The sequence below is a fragment of the Dipodomys ordii genome, unplaced genomic scaffold (assembly GCF_000151885.1).
Source record: "Dipodomys ordii isolate 6190 unplaced genomic scaffold, Dord_2.0 Scaffold31, whole genome shotgun sequence".
Taxonomy (NCBI): Eukaryota; Metazoa; Chordata; class Mammalia; order Rodentia; family Heteromyidae; genus Dipodomys; species Dipodomys ordii.
The window spans coordinates 11,366,456-11,389,344 of NW_012267247.1; the positions used below are offsets into that span (position 1 = coordinate 11,366,456).

Sequence of the window (22,889 nt, forward strand, 5' to 3'; positions counted from 1 at the left end):
CCTCAGCTCTTCAGCTCAAGGCGAGCGCTCTACCACTTGAGCTACAGCGCCACTTCCGGTTTTCTGGTGGTTTGTTGGAGATAGGAGTCTCATGGTCTCTCCTGCCTGGGCTGGGTTTAAACCGCAATCCTCAGATCTCAGCCTCCTGAGTAGCTAGGATTACAGGCGTGAGCCACCAGCGCCTGGCTTACATGTTTTTTTTTAAGCAGAAGTTTCTGTTATTAGGTGTTCAAGGCCTGGCAAGGTTATCTTGTGAATTTGAGCTGTTAAGCAAGACTGTGTCAAAAACAAAAAACTACAAATGCCCAGAAATAATACATGGCTGTTATTTTTGGAGCACCTTGTGTTCAGTATTAAAATAGTCATATAATTTTGTTCTGTGACATCTTTGGTGTGTGTTGAACATTTTCCCTTGTTTTTAGATATTCTCAAATATGAATTTTAATAGCTGTGAGATACTCTAAATTTCAAATATGTTACAAATTTTTCTTCATGGACTTGTACACAGGTTGCGCACACAGGGATACAAATTTATCTCATTCTTTTTGGGGGGTTTTGTTGTTTTTGTTGGTTGTGGGTCTTGAACTCTGGGCCTGGGTGCTGTCCCTCAGCTCTTCAGCTCAACATGAGCATTTTACCACTTGAACCACGGTGCCACTTCTTGGTTAACTGGAGATAAGAGTCTCACAGACTTTTCTGCCTGGGCTGGCTTTGAACCATGATCCTCAATTCTCAGCCTCCTGAGTAGCTAGGATTACAGGTGTGAGCCACTGGTGCCTGGCTCATTCTGTGTTTTAATCACAACATTCTGCACAGCTTCTTAAAGAGTGCTTAGATACTTGTAATAATTCCCTTTTAGTAGAGATTATCCTTACATGTAACATGTGTAGTCTAACTTACATTTTTCCATAAATAGCTTGTTTGCAAAAAATATTGTTATATTTCTTTGAAACAAACTTGTAGGTGGTCTACTTAAAACTATTCCTAATTTTTAAGATATTGACCTTTTGTATATGTGACTAAATAAAAGCAAGTAATTTGCTATGTCTACTTTAGAGAAGCTTTTTTTACCTCCACCCTTTCAAAACTCACCGTAACTGTTACATAATCTCTTATCTTCAGTAGTTGGTCTTCCTATCATTTAGTTTTATGTAAATTCCATGTGCCATTTGTAAATTTCTGAAAATCTTGATGTGGAAGAGTTTGCTCTAAATGATAAGCTTTGCTGGTCAGAGAGCCCAAGTGGACATTTCACTGGGATGTCTGATAGCTACATAAAATTACCTTGAGGATACCCCTGCCTCTAAACTTTAATGCAAACATTTACTTCCTGCTGAGTTGTTTGCAGAACTTCCATTCAATCTTGCTCATTACCTTTTCTACATTATTTGGGTCTCAAGCCTTATGAAAGCTGATACTGGTTAGTGTTTTTTAGGTTGGTGTTCTCCAGTTCTTAAGACTAATAGTACTAGGTGTTTTATGCTGTTTGATCTTTAGATGCAGTGGTCAATTCTGTAATATTTTGAAAGCTGCTATATCATTCTGGTCATTACTATGCTTGGAAAACTGGGTTAAAAGTTACTTAAATGATACTTTTCCGAATTTGAGTGTTTTCTGGGTTTTTACTGTGCTGCTTTTTTTTTTAAGAACAAATTGACTTAGGGTTTATTTCAATCTGTTTCTGCTGAAAATTATTAGTTTCAAATTGAAATTGACCTATGGATCATTTATGATTCTTAATTAATCTACTTAAAATGTAGGGGAAGTTCCATGATTGCAGCCAGTCTGGAATGTTATCTTATGGGATGCTAGACCACCTAAATGGCCTCCCCTCAGTGTAAAGCTAAGAGTACATCGAAGTGCCCTGAGACATTCAATGGGTCCTAGTAACCAAAATGATGAGGTAGGTTGCTTAACTGCCATACTTTCTATTGTGTACTTGTTACATGCCTACAATGCTTACTTCCTTCTTAGTGGAAGAAAAAGCCAATACACGCCTCCTTCTGGGCATGTGCTTAGACTCCTATGCACGCTACCTGCTGTTCTCCAAGCAACCATCACAGGCACAAAGAATGTATGAAAAAGCCCTGCAGATATCTCAAGAAATACAAGGAGAAAGACACCCACAGGTAATAGAAGAAAATACATAAAATTAAGTCTTCAAAAATAATGGTGTCAGGCACTGAGGTTCGTTCCTATAAATCAGATACTTAGAAAATAGAGATCAGGAGAGCTGCAGTTAGATTACCCCCCCTGGGCTAAGTAAGTTAACGAGACCAACTATCAGCCAACAAGCTGGGTATGGTGGCATGCAATCTTCTAGCCATGGTGGAAGCAGGCAGGCTCTAGACAAAAACCAGAGACCTTATCTGAAAAATAACTTAGAAAAGTAAAAAAAGAGCTGGGGAATAGAGCACCTGCCTAGCAAGTGTGCAGCCCTTAGTTCAAACCCCAGTCCTGCCAAAAAGCAGAATCAGAAGATGTTTCTTAGATGTTTTTAGTCCTTGCATTCCTGATTCATTTTGTTTCCTACCACTAAAAGAAACTGGAAAACATTGGGTCTGCCCAGAACCTTTTTCATAAGTCATGGTTTGCACAGATGATTGATTGACCTTACCTTCTACAAGGCAATTCTAACTAGGTAACTGTGCTTCTGTGACTTCAGATTATACAGCCTGGTATTTCAGAATGGAGGCTGCAGTTACCCCTCCCCCTATTAGAATGACAAGAAACTGATACATGAAGTAGGCTTGCCTCCCTTGTCCTTTCTTACAGGGAACTGAGGAGGGAGAGGGAGTTCAGTAGACCATAGACGGTTACAGAATTTAAGAACATGCACAGCTTTCTGTTAGAATAGTAATAAACACAATGAATTAATACCTTATTTCTCCTTAAAATTATTTGAGTTAAGGATGGTTTTGTGAATGTTAAAGAAGGGAATCTGAGTTATGAATTGTCTAGAGAAGGAATCTAGGACTTTAAACAGTGTTTGTTGCCTGTCCTGAGGTTTGAACTCATGGCTTGAATGTTGTCCCTGAGCTTTTGTGTTCAAGGCTAGCACTCTACCATTTGAGCTACAGCTCTACTTCTAGTTTTTTTTTTTTTGGTGGTTAATTGGAGATGAGTCTCATAGGCTGCCTTTGAACCACAGTCTTCAGATCTCAGCCTCCTGAGTAGCTAAGATTATAGGTATGAGCCAGAAAAATTCTACTTCCTTTTAATGAGACTCATGATCACCAGATGGAACAAAATAATATACTAAGGCTTGCTAGTTTCTCAAAATTGTTGAACCTTCAGTAGAATCATACAGTCATACTATAACTTCTTTTATTTTTTACTTGGTACTTCAAATTTGATAATTAGGTGGATTAATAGTACTCATCCCATTTTCTAGTGTCTAGATTTTTTTGTTATAGTCTTAAATTTAATATTATGGCCATTCATGAAATGCTGGGAAAGTTGGAATCTTTGTGTTTTCACAGTTTAATAAACTCCAAACTAACATATGATATTGCTTATTTTTTTTTTTAAGAAAAGGCTCTTTCTCTCTCTAGACTATTGTGCTGATGAGTGACCTTGCTACTGCCCTGGATGCACAGGGCCACTTTGATGAGGCCTATCTTTATATGCAAAGAGCATCAGATCTGGCAAGAGAAATAAACCATCCTGAGCTGCACATGGTGCTCAGTAATCTAGCTGCAATTCTGATGCACAGAGGTAGGTAGTAGTGAAAACTTGAGTGGCTTGCTTTGAGGGAAAAAGTGTCACTGAGTTTATAAGTATGTGAAATTATATTTAGATGGGGCAAGGAACAGTGAAGAAATTTCTAAATTAAAAGGTTAGTTGTTAGGGCAAAAACAACAGCATATGTTAGGTTGATGAGTTGTATTCCTAACCCATAAAACTTCTGTATTTCTGGGGCTGGGGAGGTGGCTCAGTGGTAGAGCGTTTGCCTTGCATGCCTGAGGCCCTGGGTTCGATTCCTCAGCACCACATAAGCAAAAAGAAAAAAGCCGGAAGTGGTGCTGTGGCTCAAGTGGTAGAGGGCTAGCCTTGAGCTGCAGAGCTGAGGGACAGCGCCCAGGCCCAGAGTTCAGGCCCTATGACCGGACCCACCCCCCCCCCAAAAAAAAAAAAAAAAGAAAACTTATGTATTTCTGTGCTAACCAGTTGAACTGTATGAAGTTAGAGAATACTTTACAATGATAATCCTCTCTAAGTGTATTTGAGGATCCTGTGGCACACCAGGAAAGGGCAGTTAGGAATCCCACAGCAACTTGGTAGCTTTTAGTTTTACACATGAGCTAATGTCTAGCTTCTCTTGGCTTGTCAAGGAGAGATGAAACCAGACAGCACCACTCACTTAGCACACTGTAAAACCTGTGCCCTCATTAGTGCTTTCTCTTTAGAATTACTTTGAAAACAAGTTTTCTTGTTCTTCTCCCTTCTCTTTGGGCTATTTTAGAACGATATACACAAGCAAAAGAGATCTACCAGGAAGCACTGAAGCAAGCAGAGCTGAAAAGGGATGAGGTTTCTGTACAGCACATCAGGGAAGAATTGGCTGAACTGTCGAGAAAAAAGTAGACTTGATTTAATTTTACCAAGCTTTTAAGTTCATTTTGGTGTAGGGAAGGGGGGATTTCTAGTAATCCAAGGAATAGCTCAAGTTAGCCTTGGTGAAGGATAAGTTGTATACATTGCCACTAAGTTTTTAAAGGAAAAACAACATTCACCCTCGAATGATTATGACTTCTAAAGACCAATGTTTTCTGTAATACTGTGTGATTAGTTGCTGTCTCGGCCAGTCTAAGTCTAATTATAGATTGAGATGGGCCAGTGTTCTCTTGGGGTGAGGGATACCATCATTATGCCTGGCCATCTGTTTACTGATTTGCTGCCCATCTCTTACTATATCAATATCTCGCTGACTTCTTAGAGCCACATGTCTCATGGCAGAAGAGGATTTTGGTGAGTTTTCCTCTGATAAAGCCGTTTCCTGAAGCACAGTGTGGGACTTCATGCACAAAGGAAGAGAAGTAATTCCTTAGTTGGCCTTTGGCAGCCAGCATAAAGTTTTATGGGGAATTGGGGATGGCAAATTATGGCTATAAAGTTAGTATTGTCATGATGAGGGAAGGAAGGAAGGATGCAGCCTCTTGCCTTGTCAGTGCTATGTGAGCAGTCAAGTTCCTTTCCTATTGAAGTTTCAACAGTCATCTGAGGTCCTCTTTAAAGAGCTGTAAAGAAACCCAGAATGTACTCTAGACCTTTTGACTAAGAACAAGCTCCTGCACCTGTAGCCTTGCAGTCACTCCCTCTTGTGCTGAGAACATAGTATAACCACTGACCTGGATCACAGTCCTAGCTTTCTTATTTTGTTTCCTCATCTGTAAAGGGGGAAAGAAATGAGAATCCTTTTGTAGCTATATGGGTATCTAGTCAGATGACTTAATAAGCTGCCATACTACTTTGAGTTTCATCACACTGTTTCAAAACATGTAAATACAAGATACAGAGATGGCGTGTCACCCTATCTTGCAAATAGCCATTTGTTTAAGGGAAAAGGCAGCTTTTTAGGTTTTATGAAGGAACACTTTTGAGGTGGTGTATCAAGTTTTGGTTCATTATTTAAATATTGGAAAAATCTTTTCATAATAAACTATAGACTACACAACAATATTGTGTGTATTCCCGTAATACTTGAATTTCTCACAGAAAAATGACTTGTTTAAATCTTGGTAAAAAAAACCTACGGCCCAAATCCTTAGAAATTAAACTAGACTTTTGTAGTCTGCAGATGAAAATTTCTTTCCATCTTTCTGTACCAGGGTTTGAACTCAGTGCCTCTGTTTCAGCTTGCTTGGCTGGTACCCTACCAATAAGTCTAACCCTGAGAGAGGTAAGTTTCAGTGTAATCCAGTTTTAATGCCAACCACTCACTCACCTGTGCGTAGACAATGTTTTACCTTTTACAATTGCAAAGGTTACTGAAAGTTAGGTTTTTCACTATAAGTTTTATTTAAGAATTTTTAATTCTTCACAATGATTCTTTTCATGGTCCCGGTGCTGGAAAAACTCAGTAGGAGTTTTCAGAATGACAATCCCTTCATGTGGGTGTTCTTACTAATGTTCATTTGCACTGTTGTAAAAAGCAAGGTAGTGAAACAAATACTCATTTCCTTTACTGATTGGCTTGAATTGTTTAAAATAGTCTAATTTTTAACTGTACTGTCACTGGAGTTTTCAGAGCATAAGTGTATTCAAATTAGAAGCACTTAACATACCAAATTAAAGCAATAGGAAATGTCCAATTATAAACATGCACTGGAAAATTGACTATCAGAATATTTCTATGAACAATATTGGAAGACATTAGTTTAGTTCTGGTTGTGAAAAAAAATCATGCATTAAGGATGTAGTCAGAAGGCTGAATCTTAGCCTGCAAAGAATTATGCCTTGGGTTTGCAGGTAAGGTCAGTAAGTCACCATTCACTCAGTGCTGTGCTGGCCATGGCACCTCCACCCATCTCAGGTTTGCTTCATTAGGTAAGCAATATGAGGATTTCTCCTTTCATTGTTTTCAACTAAGAAATGCTATTGGAGTTCATCTCCATTTTGCAATCTCTTCTCCAGGTGATAACAAACCATTGTTATTAGGGTGGTGTGAGTGGTTAGTAGCAGCAGCACACCCTGGGGTCTAGAAGTGGAACTGCAAGAATAATAAATCAAGACTTATTTTAGACACTAACCCAACTCTGAATACCTCAAGACCCTCAGGATCATAGAAAAATATCACAATCATCTGTTTGGGGGTCAAATGGCAGTATAAATTATTAATGAGTTGTAGAATATTGCCAGTACCTGAAAAACTTTTAGCAGAAAACTATTAGAACATGTAATGATTTTCATTCCTTTTATGAATACTATTATAAAGGTATCAACCTTCCAAGTAATAGGAGCTCTGACCACTTCCTTGATCTTGAGGACCTTAGGAGTTCAAGAATGGAAGTGACAAGTGGAAAGGCTTTGAGTCCAGACAAACATGGGCTATGGCCTGTTTTTGTCACTTGTTGAATATGTGCAAAGTACTGAGCCTGTGTCTCCATAATAGAGATTAGACAACAGGGATATAGGCAATAAGGAGGAGAGAGGGTGTTTTAGTCAGTGGTTTCAGTCATAGTGCTGCTTTCGTATTTTCATTTAAAAGCGTAGGTGTTCATGAAATGCTGTAAAGTGCTAATGCTAACTGTCCTGAGAGAGCTCTATCTCTTCCCCTTTCCAGTTACCAGCGGCATTCTTTTGTATGCTGTGGGAGGGTACTTAAATGCTATGATTAAGTTATATGAAAAAAAATGCAAAAAAAAATCTGCAAGCAATTCTTAATAGTGGAGGATAAAACTCTTGACTCTTCAGTACCATAATTAATTTACAGTTCAATATTTTTAAATTATTTGCACCTTGATGTAAAATAACATTACATCTCTTGTCCTAAGGAAGCAGAGTAAGCGCTGGCATAGATATGGTAAAGAACTGCATGTTCACCCTAAGGCTTGTCAGGGTGCAGTATAAAGTTCAGTCTAAAAGCCTGAGGTACTACACAAATCATTTTTTACACTCTTAAGAACTATGTAGGCCAAACTAATCTTTTGAAACCTGAGACACAAAGAGCCTTAAATCACAAATAATCTACTGTAGCTCTATGGACAGGGTAGTCAAATTTATTTCAAAACAAAAGCTCTATTGGGCTGCATCAGATGCAGAAGAAAAGGAATACTTAAGGGGCATGGTTAAATCACCAGTGTGCATAACAGTGTGAGGTATGCCTCAAAAAAGCCTTTAAAACTTTAAAAACTGAACTATAATATACCCATGCAGCAATATTTTTTCAGTGTTACTTAAAAAAAAAACAAACCTGCACTGGAAATTTACAAAATGGCAGAATTTTCTTGCTATTACCTTTTGACCTTAATGTCTAGATTTTATATGACAGTCTGTTAAAAATCTAAACATTTCCCACAAGATTTTAAATATCACTGGGAAGCTAAATTTAGAGGAAATAAAATCAGATAAAAAGTACAATGCCCGTGACAGCCAACATTATGTAATTAGGCTGTATGAGGTTGTTTAGAAGGCTATGGTTAAAAAAGATAGATGAAAAGATTTTTTTAAAATTACCCCCAACATTAATACGCTGATTTGCATGTAAGTACACCAGATACTACAGCAAGGGGATACACTGCAAAAAGGTCATCTATTTACAGAAGAGTAATTTAAAGACATTATGCTTTTCTTTACAAACAGATGTAAGAACATGAATTGTCCACTTTTTAAAAACTCTACATTTCAACCCTCCACTATTATCCACCGAATTGCCTGTATCGAGGCAGGATCTCCCACCCCCCCTCCCCCAATTTGACTTTCCAAGTGAATTTCAGTCATTTCTTCATCAATCGATGCCTTGGCTCTGCTGAGAAGTCTCTGGGCACAAATCACAAGAGGGCACATTTTTGACCCACAATTTTAAAAACCGACCAACCACTAGAACTGCCCCCATGCCTTCTCTACCCACCCTGTCTAGTCCCTTCACTGTGTAAGTTCAATCATCACTGTCTGACAGCGTCTCGTACTGTGCAGAGAGGAGCGGTGCAGGCTCCCGCTCCCAGATCCGGTTCTGTTGGTGGGGAGCTGCTTGACTTACAGCCGATGGGTTACATGCGATGGGTGTTGGTGGTGTGCTGCTGAGCATCCGCATGGTCAGAGGGTTATATGGAAACTGAGTTGAGCCTGACAAAAGAAAAATGAGGTTTTTCAGTATCATGAGCATACTTGCTATTACATCCAATCCACCCTCTGTAAAATGTATATGACAGGGTAATCCTACTTAAAAGTCTTGTGACACCATGAAAGTAACTTCATACAATTGTGAACAGGCCAGTGAAGTGTCATCAGTGATAGATGGCAGTCAGCCCATATAACATGGACTGATAGGAGGAAGCGTATCAGCAGGGGCTACTGAGCCAAAACACAAACAAGGGCTGGACTTTCCGATCTTTACCTGTCACATTTCCGTGGAGAATTGAAACGTAACTATATATAAGTTGTCTTCCTAGGTAGTCCCACAACTTCCTTGACTGCTTTGAGAATAATCCCAAAGTACAGTTCTCAGAGGTGGGGAACATACCCAGCAACCTCAGCAGCTGATGGGCCGCAGAACAATTCACCTACAAAGTCTGACTGGGAAGGAGCAGAGTGTAAAACTCACAAGTGGAAAAATAGTAACATTAATGTTACTATTTTCTGTCAAGTTCTAAATTCCCTTCAAAGCTTATTTTTTGGGGGGAGTGGTAACTGGGACTTGAACTCAGAGCTTATGTTGGTTAGGCTGGCACTTTTGTTGTGCCAATCCCAGGCACTGTCCCTTAGCTTTTTCATCAAAGGGTGTTGCTCTACCACCTGAATCACGGCTCTACTTCAAGCTTTTAGGTGGTTCATTGGCAATAGGAAATCTCATGGACTTTTCTACCCAAGCTAACTTTCAGCCAGAGTCCTCAGATCGCAGCCTCCTAAGTCTGAACAGGTATGAAGAACCAGCAGCACCTGGCTTATGGTTTATTTTTTATAAGGTCTTGCAAACATTTCTGTCTGAGAAGTTCAACGCTCTATCCTTGATCCTCAATCCCCGCCCCTTCTTGAGTACTAGAGGAACAAGTGACACAGCTTTCCAAAATGAGTTCTATAGCTTAAGAAACTAAAAATAGACCAGACATAATACATAAAATTTACTTAATAAAATGGCATAAGAAAAAATCCTTCCCTAAGAGATATTTAAGATCCATCAATATTAGTCTAAGATTACTCTTAAGTTTTCAAAGTACATGATTACTTCACACATGGCATGAGAATTTAAAATCTGACTGGTGTAATATATGTCATTTTTATGTGTTGGAGGGGGCACACGACGATTGGTATATAATGTGCTTTTAATGCCTCACGAAAGCATACAGATCTTTGAAATGTTGAAATTCACAGCATACCCTAGTTCCTTTTTTAAATTATCCTCACAGTTTAAAAAATGCAAAAACACAGTGGAAGACATTACAGATAGCTTTTGAAAAACAAAATCTTGTTTCTGACTTCTTTGTATTTCTTTCTATAAAAAGCTAGGTGAGTCACTTTAGGACTAGCACTCCTTTATCAGGCACTATGCTTTTCACTTTGCGAACAGCAAACATTGGCTCCCAGTAAGCACGACACAGAAGGAGGAAGGAACATGGGTGGGATTAGTTGTTCTGTTTATGGTAATCAGACCTTGCATTAAAACTTCCAAAACTGGTAGGTGTGAGTGCCTTAGCCTGTAATCCTTAGCTATTCAGGAGTTTGAGATCTGAGGATTGCCGTTCAAAGCCAGCCTGGGCAGGAAAATCCAGGAGACTTGTCTCCAATTAATCATCAGAAAACCAGAAGTGGTACTGTGGTTCAAGTGGTAGAGCACTCACCTTGAGATGAAGAGCTCAACGACTTCACCCAGGCCCAGAGTAAAAGCTCCACAATCAATCAGGATTGGGGGGTGGAGGGGTGGGGAGAGAATGACCTGAATTTCTATTTTGGAAAGTAGAAACTATTCATGATAATAGAAATTGGAAAATAGTTCTTTCAAACTATAGAAGTTTCTGCTTTTTAAGGAACTCTGTTTTCAATCGCATTTTCTATCAGTTTAGAACAGACTCCTCACCAGTTGAAGACGGTCGGTCTTCCCAGGCCCATCCTGGTGTCTGCCTGTGGTAATCCCCTTCTGAATGTACAGAGGAGACTGAAGAGGGTCGCTCTGTTCCTAAGTAGGCTTGACCAGGGATAGGAGATTTAGATTTTCTGCTGTTTGACTTATTGATCAACTTTGGTTTGCAAACTCCTAAAAGTGAAATTCATATCAAATTACTGATTCAGCATTTCAGTTCTCAACTTTAAAACAGCAAAACTGTCACTTGTAGTAACCAAAAGAAAAGTGGACATGTGATCAAGGGCCAGGAACTGGTGGCTCACATCTGTAACCCTAGCTGCTCAGTAGGCTGAGTGAGATATCTGAGGATTGCAGTTCAAAGCCAGACCAGGCAGGAAATTCCATGACACTCTTACCTCAAATTAAACACCAGGAATGAAGCTGTAGCTCAAGTGGCAGAGTGGTAGCCTTTAGCACAAAAGCTCAGGGATGGCACCCAAGCCCCAGAAACAGTGTGGGTACACAGACACATGTAAAAATGTGATCAAGGAAATGAAGTTTGGGGAACATCAAAGTTTCTTTACTAGCCTTACAGCATCTGTGCTAAAGAAATAAGGTTGACAAAGATCTTAAATCTTGCCTAAACATTTGTTCTCCACTGCCCCAATTTCAGGGAAGCAAGTGGAGCAGACACTATTCAAAGAAAGCAGAATCTCCAGTGAGAAACTTAACAGACACCCACTTCATGCTGCACATTTCTAGTCTCTTCAGTTCTCAGGAGAAGCCCTTGGCTAGACTCCAGAACAAACATTTTCCTCAGCCCCAGCTGAGCCTATACACCCAGTATCATCATTGTCATTCCATAACAGACGTCAATGTTAAAACCTTTAAACATATTTAAAACTAGAAGACCAGCTAGTGAACCTATAATAGTGAAATCTGTTGCTTAAAGATAAAACTAAAATTTTGTTGAACAAGTAATTTTAAGAACAATATATATCAGTTCTTAAAAGGTGAAAACCAGCTAGGCACCAGTGGCTCACACCTGTAATCCTAGCTACTCAGAAGGCTGAGATCTGAGGATCACAGTTCAAAGCCAGCCTGGGCAAAAATGTCTGTGAGAGTCTTATGTCCAATAACCAGTAAAAAAAAAAACAAACAAAACAGAAGTGGCGCTGTAGCTGAAGTGGTAGAGCACTTGCCTTGAGCAAAGGAAGCTCAGGAATTCAAGCTCCACGACTGCCCCCTCCCCCCAAAAAATGGTCAGGATTGTTATAATTAAGCCATAGACTTTGTAAACAGACTTAATGAATCTTCTTAATATTTATCACTTTCCTTAATCTTCATTCTCCTTTCCTGATGACCTACTGCTGGTTTTCTTAATCTTTTTTTGCCTGTCTTTGCTCAATGCTAGCACTCTACCACTAAGCTACATTTCCAGCCCTGAGTCCTGATGTCTTTATTTCAAGTTAATTATTAGCTATGAAACTATACTTGGACTTTCACTAAAATGTACAGGTAAAGACAAGATGCAAACAAAAAAACTCAGGCTAGGCAGGCAACATTCTGGGTAAAATGTTCTTATTTCTGTTATGGTAATATATAAGCAGTTTTTAAAAAAAATGGGAAAGGGGGTTGCCAGCCTTGAGGGTTGAATTCAGGCCACAGCTCCACTTCTGGTTTTTCTTGACAATTACAGGTTAGAGTCTCAGGGACTTTCCTGCCTGGGCTGGCTTGGAACCATGATCCTCCTATCTTAGCCTCCTGAGTAGATAGGATTTACAAGTGTAAGCCCCTGGTACAGCAGTTTTTTAACTATGGAAGGGATAAAACCTTCAGAGGTGACAGGTGAAATCTACCATTGTAAGACCTTGGCAATCAATCTTTTTTTCTCATCTCAGGAAAGACACCAGAGGCACTAAAACAGAAACATTACCTGAATGAGGTGATGGGTCCCCGTCATCTCTCCGTGTCTCACTGCTGGTCACAACTGAGGTGCTGACACTACCAGACACTATTCCTACAGGTTGGGACATGACAACTCCATGATCCTCAACTTTGTCATCAAAGTTTCCCATGAGGGCCTTCCTGATAATGTCTTCTAGACCAAGGTTACTGGCAGGATCAGCAAAAGAATGGCTTCTAGAGCTTACTGAGCCTGGAAGAGATAGTGAGTGTAGTGCATTTCTGCTTGTTAAAAGGTATATCTGGACATAGGAAATCAGATGATATTCAGCTCTTGGGCCCACTGAATTGCACTGACTGTGGCAAGTGTCAGAGAAGACCAGAGAGCCAACACGGAGGCCATCTCCATCCACAAGTGATGCTGGGAAAACTCTCTCCCCAGGGAATCATTAAACCACACTTCTGTTGCTCATTTTAATGGTAATACTGGGATTTGAACCCAGGACCACACCTAATATGCAATTACTATAGTGGCTCACTTGAGCCATAACCTCCCAGCCCTTTCTCCTTTAGCTATTTTTTTTTGGGGGGGTCCGGTCGTGGGGTCTGAACTCTGGGCCTGGGCGCTGTCCCTCAGCTCTTCAGCTCAAGGCTAGCACTCTACCACTTGAGCCACAGCGCCACTTCCGGCTTTTTTCTTTTTGCTTATGTGGTGCTGAGGAATCGAACCCAGGGCCTCAGGCATGCAAGGCAAGCGCTCTACCACTGAGCCACCTTCCCAGCCCTCCTTTAGCTATTTTGCCAATAGGGTCTGTTTTTGCCTCAGTTGGCCTGGGCTATGATCTCATTCATGCCTTTGGCTGGGCAAGGTGGATCACAACCATCATGATAAATCAGGGCATGATACTTTTAGATGGCTGGCTCTGAAATATGGTCATCTCTCTGCTTCCTGATAGAGTCATGAGCCACCATCCCAGTCTATACTTACCTTTATTCTTTCATGTGCATGAAAGAGCACTTCCTTGGTATATAGTTAATACTCAATTTTATTTGTTGTATTGACTTTTTTTTTAATGGATTGAACTCAAGGTCTTGTACTTGGCTTGTTAGACAGGTACTCTACCACTTGAGCCACAGCTCTAGCCCCCTTTTGCCTTTTTATTATTTTCAAGATAGGCTCTCATTTTGTGCCCAAGCAAACAGTCCTCCTATTTGTGCTTCCCTTTGTCACTGGGGATGAAAAATTCTTGCCACAGACAAGTAGCTAGGATTACAAGTCTGAGCCACCCCACCTGGTAGATTGCTTTCTATAGCAAAAGCAAATAATTTGAATCTTACCTGAAGTAGTAACTGCTGGCAAATTGAAGATCTCAGTTCCTGGCTGAGCAGCTGCTGTATTTAAACAAATGATTGAGACAATCTTGTATGTTGATACAGATTTTAAAAAATTCCTGTTAACCTTTTCATGATCTCAGCCCTTATTTTTCATGTTACATGGGGCGGGGGGGGGGGTGGCGGTTAATGCATGAGAAATGGAAAAAAATCAGGTGAGATGGCAAATACAAAATACAAGAATAGTGTAACTCACCAAAGGGAGGGAACTACATTGACAGGGAAAAGTCCTGGCCTCTTGGTGAAAAAGAAACCATGGATTCAATGGAAAGCTACCTCTGTACAGTTTGAAAACATGATTTCTCTACTATACCATAGCTAATGGGAAGCTTTTCTTGCATTCTCTTGTCTTATCTCTAGATAAGACACAATTCTTATTGATCATTTCATGCCTAGTAACTGCACAATTTTGCCGGGCGCTGGTGGCTCACGTCTATAATCCTAGCTATTCAGGAGGCTGAGATCTGAGGATCATGGTTCAAAGCCAGTCAGGGCAGGAAAGTCCGTGCGACTCTTATCTCCAATAACCACTAGAAAACTGGAAGTGGCTCTGTGGCTCAAGCCATAGAGCGCTCGCCTTAAGCTGAAGAGCTGAGGGACAGTGTCCAAGCCCAGAGAAGTTCAAGCCCCACGACTGACTAAAATAAAAGGCTGTAACCGCACAATTTGTACTGCAGTTTAAATGAAAGTAGCAGAAATCTCAGAACCACATATAAAGCAAAGTATTTTGAACCAAAAGGGGAAGGAGTTTGGACACATAGTGTTTCCATCATTGCCTCCAACTTGATGCTAAAAACTTTAAAAGGGTCTGAATGTTGGAAGTGGGGGGGCTCAAAGAAATGATGTCCCACAAAGGAGACTGCAGGACGATTTTTACCAAAGGATATCACAGCCATCTGTGAAGAGTGAGTGTGCCTAAAAATAACATTTCTTATAGCAGCTTCAAACTGACAAGAGCAAGAGGGAAAATCTCCAGGAAGATGTATAAAAACAATGACTATGGATAGCAATTTTCCTACTTAAGGTCCAGGTAACACAATAAATAAACTAAACCTGAAGTAACAGCCTAGTAGTAGTTTGTGGAGAATAATGCATTCATTTGACAAAATACTCTATGAATATTTACTGAGCATATTACTGATTTAATCAGTTACCTTCTTACTGATAAAAAATCAGGTAATGATAATTTCACTACTAGTTACCCAGAATATGCCCCCTTTTTTCTTTTTTGTCATAACGGGGCTTGAATTCTGGGCTGAACTCTTTCTTCAGCTCAAGGCTAGAACTCTACCACTTGAGCCACTGTGCCACTTCGGTTTTCTGAGTGGTTTATTGGAGATAAGAGTCTCACAGACTTTCCTGCCCAGGGTTGGCTTTAAACCTCTATCCTCAGATCTCAGGCTCCTGAGTAGCTAGTATTACAGGCATGAGCCACTGGCACCCGGCCGCCTCTTTTTTCTTACAGAGCTTAAAGTTCAGTGTGTATTTAGTAGGCCATATAAATAATAACTTGAATAACTTGGGGCAAAGGCAAAATTTCTACATTCCTGGATCTTATAATTCACACATTTAATAAGCACTCCAGTGACAATGTTGCATATTGAAGTTTGAGGACTCCTAGTTTAGAGAGAGTATGGCAGTTGCTCATAAAAGAGGGGAAAGAGCTAGATATCGATATCTGAGAGCTGTTTAGGAGGCAGACTTCACAAAGGATGTCAAGAAAGTGATAAGTAGAGTTGTTGAGTCCATGATGAGGGAGCAGAAGTAGAATATAAATTCGACTTTAGATATTTATGAAGAAAAGTGGACTTCAAATAGAAACTCACAGTTTAAACTACAGAGGTGATGAAATGACTTAGATTAATGTAAGAATCCTGAGAAGACAAAAGAAATGGCCCAAGAAGAGAGGGTAATGCCTGTTATTCCAGCTCTTTGTGAAAAGATTGGAAAGATCAAGGTTTAAGACACCACCTCAACGAATCCTAGGCTCTAAAGCCATTCTTGATACTTTGTGAGATGTGAAGATATCTTTACTGTCAGGTCTTGTTTAACATATACTTTGGGACCATCTATCAGTACAACACTCCCCTTAGTGGTTGTTCAATGAGTGCTGCTAAGGACAAGAAGAAACAAGTAGCTTCTTTGAATCACACATGCCATTTCCCAGTTAGGAATTTCCTTCCCACTGGAAAACATGACTAGAGAGGATAAGCACAGACCATGCCATGTTAACACTTCCTAACCACTGGCTGCTCTCTCAGCCCTGATAGATCATCTTTAGGCTCCAAATAGAAAATGAAAATAAAGACACCATATTCTTGGTGGTGACAATTGAACTAGAAATAATCACTGTAATGGTTTTTTCCCTCCTTTTTCCCCCAAGGAGAATTATCTATTTCTGATAACAATTCTAGTAATCATTCTAAAATAACTATCTTTGAGACAGTTGGTTTGCATTCAAAAATAGAAGGAATTAGGAGTGGAGAGAACTCATAAACAGTAATACTGGGTTCATCTTTTCTTCTCTCAGGTTCATCCATTACTCATCACAAGTGGCACAGACTCAACTATACAAGTATCTGGCAGTTCACATGTACATTTGTTTTTAAATTATTTTATTGGGGCTTCAACTCAGGGCCTGGGTGCTGTCCCTGAGCTTTTCCACTCAACTCAAGACCACAGCACCACTTCTGGTTTTCTAGTGGTTAGCTGGAGATAAGAGTCTCACAGATTTTCCTGCCCAGGCAGGTTTTGAACAATGATCCTCATATCTCAACCTCCTGAGTAGCTAGAATTGATTACAAGCATGAACCACCAGCAGCCAACCACATGTACGTTCCTTTTGTGGAACTGGGAAACTACTTGATGGTTGGCCACAGAAGTAGCAGATGGAGAACTGTCAAGGTTCTTTATTGCTGATAAAATTGACGAGTAAGACTGGTGGCCAGTACAAGGAACATACTGAGAAAAGTAAGAGGGGGCTCTGGCAAATGCATGCACATGAGCCCAAAGTTTTTGCCGTAACTTTACTGGATAATTACCAGCAATCTAAAAGGATGCTGTGGGTATAGAGCTGTTAGAAGCTAGTTAATACATCACTGGAAGCACAGAGTTTAGTTGGAATGAATGGAATCGATCCATAGCCCCATTACTTAACATTTACAAAACCTATCAGTTTCTCATCTACAAAATGGACAAAATTACATGTGAGGACTGAATGAATATTCAGAATATTCGAATAGTGCCTAGCATACAGCAAAGTCTAATTTAGATTTGCTATCATTATTCATACTGAATACTGTATTTTTAGACAACTTATAGATGCATATGAATACTAAATAATGACTGATTTAGGATAGATCCTAATACTGTGTAGTCCACAGAATTTGCCAAAAAGCTAAGCTAAAAATGTTTGGTAAGCTGGGAATCGCTTAGTGGTAGAATGCTTACCTAGCATGCATGAAGCCCTAGGTTTGATTCCTCAGTACCACATAAACATAAAAAGCTAAAGTGGTGCTGTGGCTCAAGTGTAAGCTTTGAGCAAAAAGCAGCTCAGGGACAGTACCCAGGCCCTGAGTTCAAGCCCCAGGACTGACCAAAAAAAGTTTTGGCAGAGAAGAATTAGTAGGATTGGGTACACAGAGCAAGCAAAGATGTGAAAAACAGATGAAATGTTTGTTTTCCTAAGATTCATAAAGAGCATGTCTTCAAATATTTTAAGAGAAATCATGTGGAAATGGCCCAAATATTGATCAAACTAAGACCAAAAGTGTTCCACAAATAACTACAGAGAGTAAACCCAGCTCAACCTAAGAAAAATGTGTGCTCTTAGACCCAACATTAGTTCCCAGAGAAAATAGGAAAGAAGGTTCTGAAAGGAGCAGGCTCCTAATTCCTCAGTAGCAACTTAACTGGTAGATACTTTAGAATCAAATACTTTGGATGGGTTCCCTGTACATGGCTTCAGACTCAAGGATTACAGGAGAGTCAGCGCTGAAGATACCATTGTTAGTGTTTGTTTTATTTGAGGTTCACGAAAGAAATCCCACTTACCCATATCAGGGTCACCTCCACCAGAGGAGTTCAACTTACGAAAAATTTCCTGCTTCTTTGATTTAACCATGGGTGATGTGCTTTCAAGCTTGGTGAAGAATGAAGGCAAGTAGCTTATACTCCCTGGTGAGCGAGAATCATTCCTGTTAGAAACACAGTTTAATCTATTATAATTTTGTACTCCTAACCCTTTATATAATTTTGTCAAGGATAATTGACTCAGAGTAATTGGGAAACAACTATGTCCCCATCTTGTGTTTGTGGTTACAATCTTAAGAAATAATGTGACCAGAAGTCAGTAAATACATCACCTAGGACATAGTCAAATGCTGTAGTTTTCAAAGGTGAAATGTAAAACTAGAATAGGAGATAATTTAGAGGTAGGGATGGAGAACTATTTTTCTGCTGCCACAGACCATTTGGATATTTGTAACATTCATGGGCCATACAAAATTCTCAATACAGGCAGATGAGCTGCTAGCCACTGACGAGAAGTGTACCATGTCCTGTCACATACCAAATGATTTCAAGGACCTCACGTGGTATGGGCAGGACATTTCCACCACTGATAAGAACATGGATTCTTAAATGCATTATCTCTGGGAAAATGTAGAAACATCTTTATCATGGTATCTTCTGCTTAACTGGACATATGATTACTACGTGAACTCAACTATTTTACGTGCAGAATAACTTTTTTGAGTACACTAAAGCTTTATAAAACAGGACGAGCTTAAACCTGATTGCTTAAACCTGATTGGTAACCTAATCTGATCATAGGGAATCGCTTCCCAATTAAACACAAGAACACTTGCTACTGCTGAGAAAGACCACAGTGATAGAAAAGTGAGATAAAATTGGGTCCCCCACCTCAAAAAATTCACATGCTTGGAAAAGCATGTATAAAATTTTCTTTTGAAGTTACCAATATGTACATCACCTATAAATATGTATAATCAGCAAACAACTGCTAAATGCACTGGCAGCCTAAAGTTGGGCACCAGTGGCTCATGCCTTTAATCCTAGCTACTTGAAAGGCTAGGTTCAGAGCCCAACCTGTGCAAAAAAGTTAACAAGACCCCATCTCAATAGATAAAGGTAGATGTAGTTGTACAAGTCCGTCAGCTTAGCTATGTACGGAAATAACTAGGATTGAGATACAGACCAGACCTGGTCAAAAAACTGACCAAATCTAAAAAAAAAAAAAGTGTTGGGGGGTACCCTCCCCCACAGCAACATCATTTCATTCTTACTGTCTGACCCTTTTTCAATGGTCACTTCTCAGCCTTGAGAAGGGTATTATATGCCAAGAAAACCATTATGACTTTGGATGAAAAAGAATTCAGAAAACATGAAATTGTATAAGGGTAAAGAAACCGGAAACAAGTGGCATAAACCTGGTCTTGAGGAAGTACAAATGCAATACTAGTGATTTAGTGTTTGGCCTGATGATGGAGAACGGTTGAAGTTAAGGTGTGATTAGATATGTAAAGCTGTTTGGTCTGTAAATAGTTCACCATGTAAGCCGGGTGTGCTGGTGTATCATACCTGTATAATCCTAGCCACTCAGGTAGCTGAGATCTCAAAGCCAGCCAAAGCATACAAACTGATGACACTTGCATTTCCAATTAACCACCAAAAAGCTGCAAGTGGAACCATGGCTCAAGTGGTAGAGCGCTAGCCTTGAGAAAACAAGCTCAGAGACAGTACCTAATCCTGTGTTCAAGCCTCAGCACTGGCACACATGCAAAATTCACAACAATAGGCACTCAAATGTAGGCTGAATAAGTGGGTGACATTCCCCACACTCCCCTGACCAAAAAAAATCTTTTTTTTGTTTTGTTTTGTTTTTTGCCAGTCATGGCAAAACTCTGGGCCTGGGCATTGTCCCTCAGCTCTTCAGCTCAAGGCTAGTGCTCTACCACTTGAGCCACAGCACCACATCCAGCTTTTTCTGCTTATGTGGTGCTGAGGAATTGAACCCAGGGCTCGTGCATGCAAGGCAAGCACTCTACCATTGAGCCACCTTCCCAACCCCATATCTGGGCTTTTGTATGGGCAGCACTAGAGTTTGTACTTAGGCCACTGTGTACTAAGCTAGCATGATAATGCTTACTAATCCAATAGCTCTGCTTTTCAGTTTTTATTTTTTAGGATACAGTCTTTGTACTTGAAACACAATCAACCTACTAATTTAGGTTTCCCATTGTTTCTGTAATCATCAGCATGTACCACCACATCTACCTTCCCTTTGTGGAGAAAGAGTCTTACAGACTCTTCTGGCTGGGCTGTTACGGCACCAACATCCTCCCAAGCTCAGCTTTCTATATAGCTTGGGATGACAGGCATAGGCCACACTGCCTAGCTATGGGCTAAAGAGGTCTCAAATTTTCTGTCAGACTTGGCCTCAAACAACAATCCTCCCATTATCAGGCTCAGAAAGGTTGAATTATAAAGATCTAGAAGGACTTTGTAATAAATGGATTTTCACAAACATATAAATATTATGCTACTTTTGCTAAAATCCAGTTTCGTTCATTCACCAGAAAAAATAAATGATCATTTGAGAGTTCCATCCAGACACAGAAGCCATAAAAGAAAAATGGTACTGACGTAATGAAAACTTAACTGAGCCAGGCCCTGAACAGGAGCTACCGTGAGCAAATGTGCCCTCTCACCTCTGCTCTGCTGGCTCCACTCCCCTCTGTGACAGGAGCAGCATGCTGTCTTGCTTCTCATGAACAACTGGAACCTGGGGTGGAGAAATGGGCTCATAGGGTTCTGATGAGATGTGACTCCTCTCTGGAGATTTTCCAGGCCTGTTGGTAGAACATGTACAAGATTAGGTTGTGCTCCAAGATCAAACAAAAAAAGAACTCAAAGTAAAACAAGCTAAATGGAGGAGAAGAAAAGTGCCAATTTCTTATCAGAAAAGGAAACAAGTATCTAATGTTTTTTCTCTTTTTGTCGGTCATAGGCCTGAACTCTGGGCCTAAGCACTGTCCCTTAGCTGTTCTGCTCAAGGCTAGCACTCTACTACTTGAGCCACAGTGCCACTTCTAGCCTTTTCTGCTTATTTGGTGCTGAGGAATCGAACCCAGGGCCTTATGCATGCAAGGCAAGCACTCTACCACTGAGCCACCTTCCCAGCCCCGTGTCTAATGTTTTCTGCAAGGACTCAGTACGGAACAGGAAGGACAGCAGTTTAGTATGTCTTCTGTACATCAGGCTCCATCTTATTACCCTTTTAGCCAGTGAGTCTAGGTAAGTCCTCAACAATCTTCACTGCTATTTTGAGCTGCACCTTAATAGGTCCTTAATTTACCCTTTCAGTTAAGGAGTTCAGTGCTAAACTGGAAGGTAAATAAAGCTGCCCAGAGAATTGACAAGTTGTGGTTATGCCATCTTAGGGCTGAGAAGTTCTCTGATATTGAAAGTTTCTCCTAGCAATAAATACAGTGTATATATACAAGTTTTTTGAGTTAAGAGCTACCTGTGACTTTCAACATCTGCATTTATTATAATAAGTATGCCTACTATCCCAAACAGCTTACATTTTTGACAGTTGTTCTTTAGTGTATGCTTTTGAAATTCTAAATTATCTTGCAGCTTTTTGTTTTGTTTTCTTGGCTGCTGTTGTTTTGTTGGTCATGGGGCCTAAACTCTGGGCCTGGGTGCTGTCTCTCAGCTCTTCAGCTCAAGGCTAGCTCTACCACTTAAGCCACAAGGCCACTTCCAGCTATTTCTGCTTATGTAGTGCTGAGCAATCGAACCCAGGGCCTCATGCATACAAGGCAAGCACTCTACCACTGAACTACCTTCCCAGCCCCTTGTTTTTATTTAACTTGAAACAATATCAATTCTTCCATGAGAAATAACTTGCTTAAATTACCTTATCCATGTTTTGCCCAACTTTAATTTTAAGTTTGTCTACTTTAACTTGACATAGCACACATCAACTATATTTAAATGAATTAGTATGTATCTTTTACACATCCTCCCTGTCTACCTTTTCCTTTGTTTTATGATTTGCAGCATTCACATCTGTTCTACAAGTATAGAAAAACTGATTATATGGCAAAATTTACTTCAAAATAATCCAGTTTGAGGATAGGGAAAATAAAAATGAAAACCAGGCTGGCCATTTACCGATTATTACCAAAACTGAGTGATGAATCTATGGAGTGTTTTGTATTATTCTTTTTACTTTTATTTATGCTTGAAAACTTAATGCAATAAAGTACTTTCTAAAATGACCTTTCACTCTTCCTTCTTTGAGGAATTGGCAAGAAGGCCAAAGAATCAGTTCTACTACAAATTTCTCTATACAATATTCTGAGCCATTGAATTGTCTGGTCTAGTTACCCATCTCCTGAGTATCTTCTAGGAATTCACCAGAATCTTTCCTCTGTTATCACATTCTTGTACTCAGGATAGTTGTGAATTCCCTATGTATTATTTAACTATAACTTCATGTGTTTACATTTAACTCACCATTTTGAACCCAAACCCTGATTTGACACAATGAAAACCTCAATAAAGGACATGAGAGTGGACATTAACAAAAAGCTTGAAAACATGAAAGGCTCCATCTCCCTATTATAAAGCACAGTGGAAAGCGTAGACAACAAAACAAATGAAGTTGAAAATAGGGTATCAGGAGTTGAAGATAAAGCAGAGGAACCAAAATTCAAAGGCATAGAAAAAAAAAACACTCAGAACATACCAACCAAAGGGACGTCTCAAATGTTGCTTCATTTGTTTTAAAGAATGCATATCGAGCAGGGTGCCAGAGGCTCAGGATGCTGAGATCCACAGA

The 22,889-nt window shown here is 39.9% G+C and overlaps 2 protein-coding genes across 2 annotated transcripts in view; one reads left to right on the forward strand and one right to left on the reverse strand.

Moving 5' to 3' along the window:
• The window catches only part of Ttc19 (tetratricopeptide repeat domain 19), a 23,335-nt gene extending 18,233 nt beyond the window's left edge, over window positions 1-5,102 (forward strand). The window contains exons 3-5 of the mRNA XM_013016348.1: window positions 1,923-2,129; window positions 3,555-3,717; window positions 4,466-5,102. Coding sequence (XP_012871802.1) covers window positions 1,923-2,129; window positions 3,555-3,717; window positions 4,466-4,587 — 492 coding nt within the window. The 3' untranslated portion in view covers window positions 4,588-5,102. The remainder of the gene's footprint in view (window positions 1-1,922; window positions 2,130-3,554; window positions 3,718-4,465) is intronic.
• Window positions 5,103-7,705: 2,603 nt separating this feature from the next.
• The window catches only part of Ncor1 (nuclear receptor corepressor 1), a 168,843-nt gene continuing 153,659 nt past the window's right edge, over window positions 7,706-22,889 (reverse strand). Inside the window, exons 38-43 of the mRNA XM_013016349.1 lie at window positions 20,749-20,889; window positions 18,071-18,213; window positions 13,964-14,017; window positions 12,657-12,878; window positions 10,736-10,912; window positions 7,706-8,787 (exon numbers count right to left, since the gene is read on the reverse strand). Of these exons, the coding sequence (XP_012871803.1) occupies window positions 8,600-8,787; window positions 10,736-10,912; window positions 12,657-12,878; window positions 13,964-14,017; window positions 18,071-18,213; window positions 20,749-20,889 (925 nt within the window). The 3' untranslated portion in view covers window positions 7,706-8,599. The remainder of the gene's footprint in view (window positions 8,788-10,735; window positions 10,913-12,656; window positions 12,879-13,963; window positions 14,018-18,070; window positions 18,214-20,748; window positions 20,890-22,889) is intronic.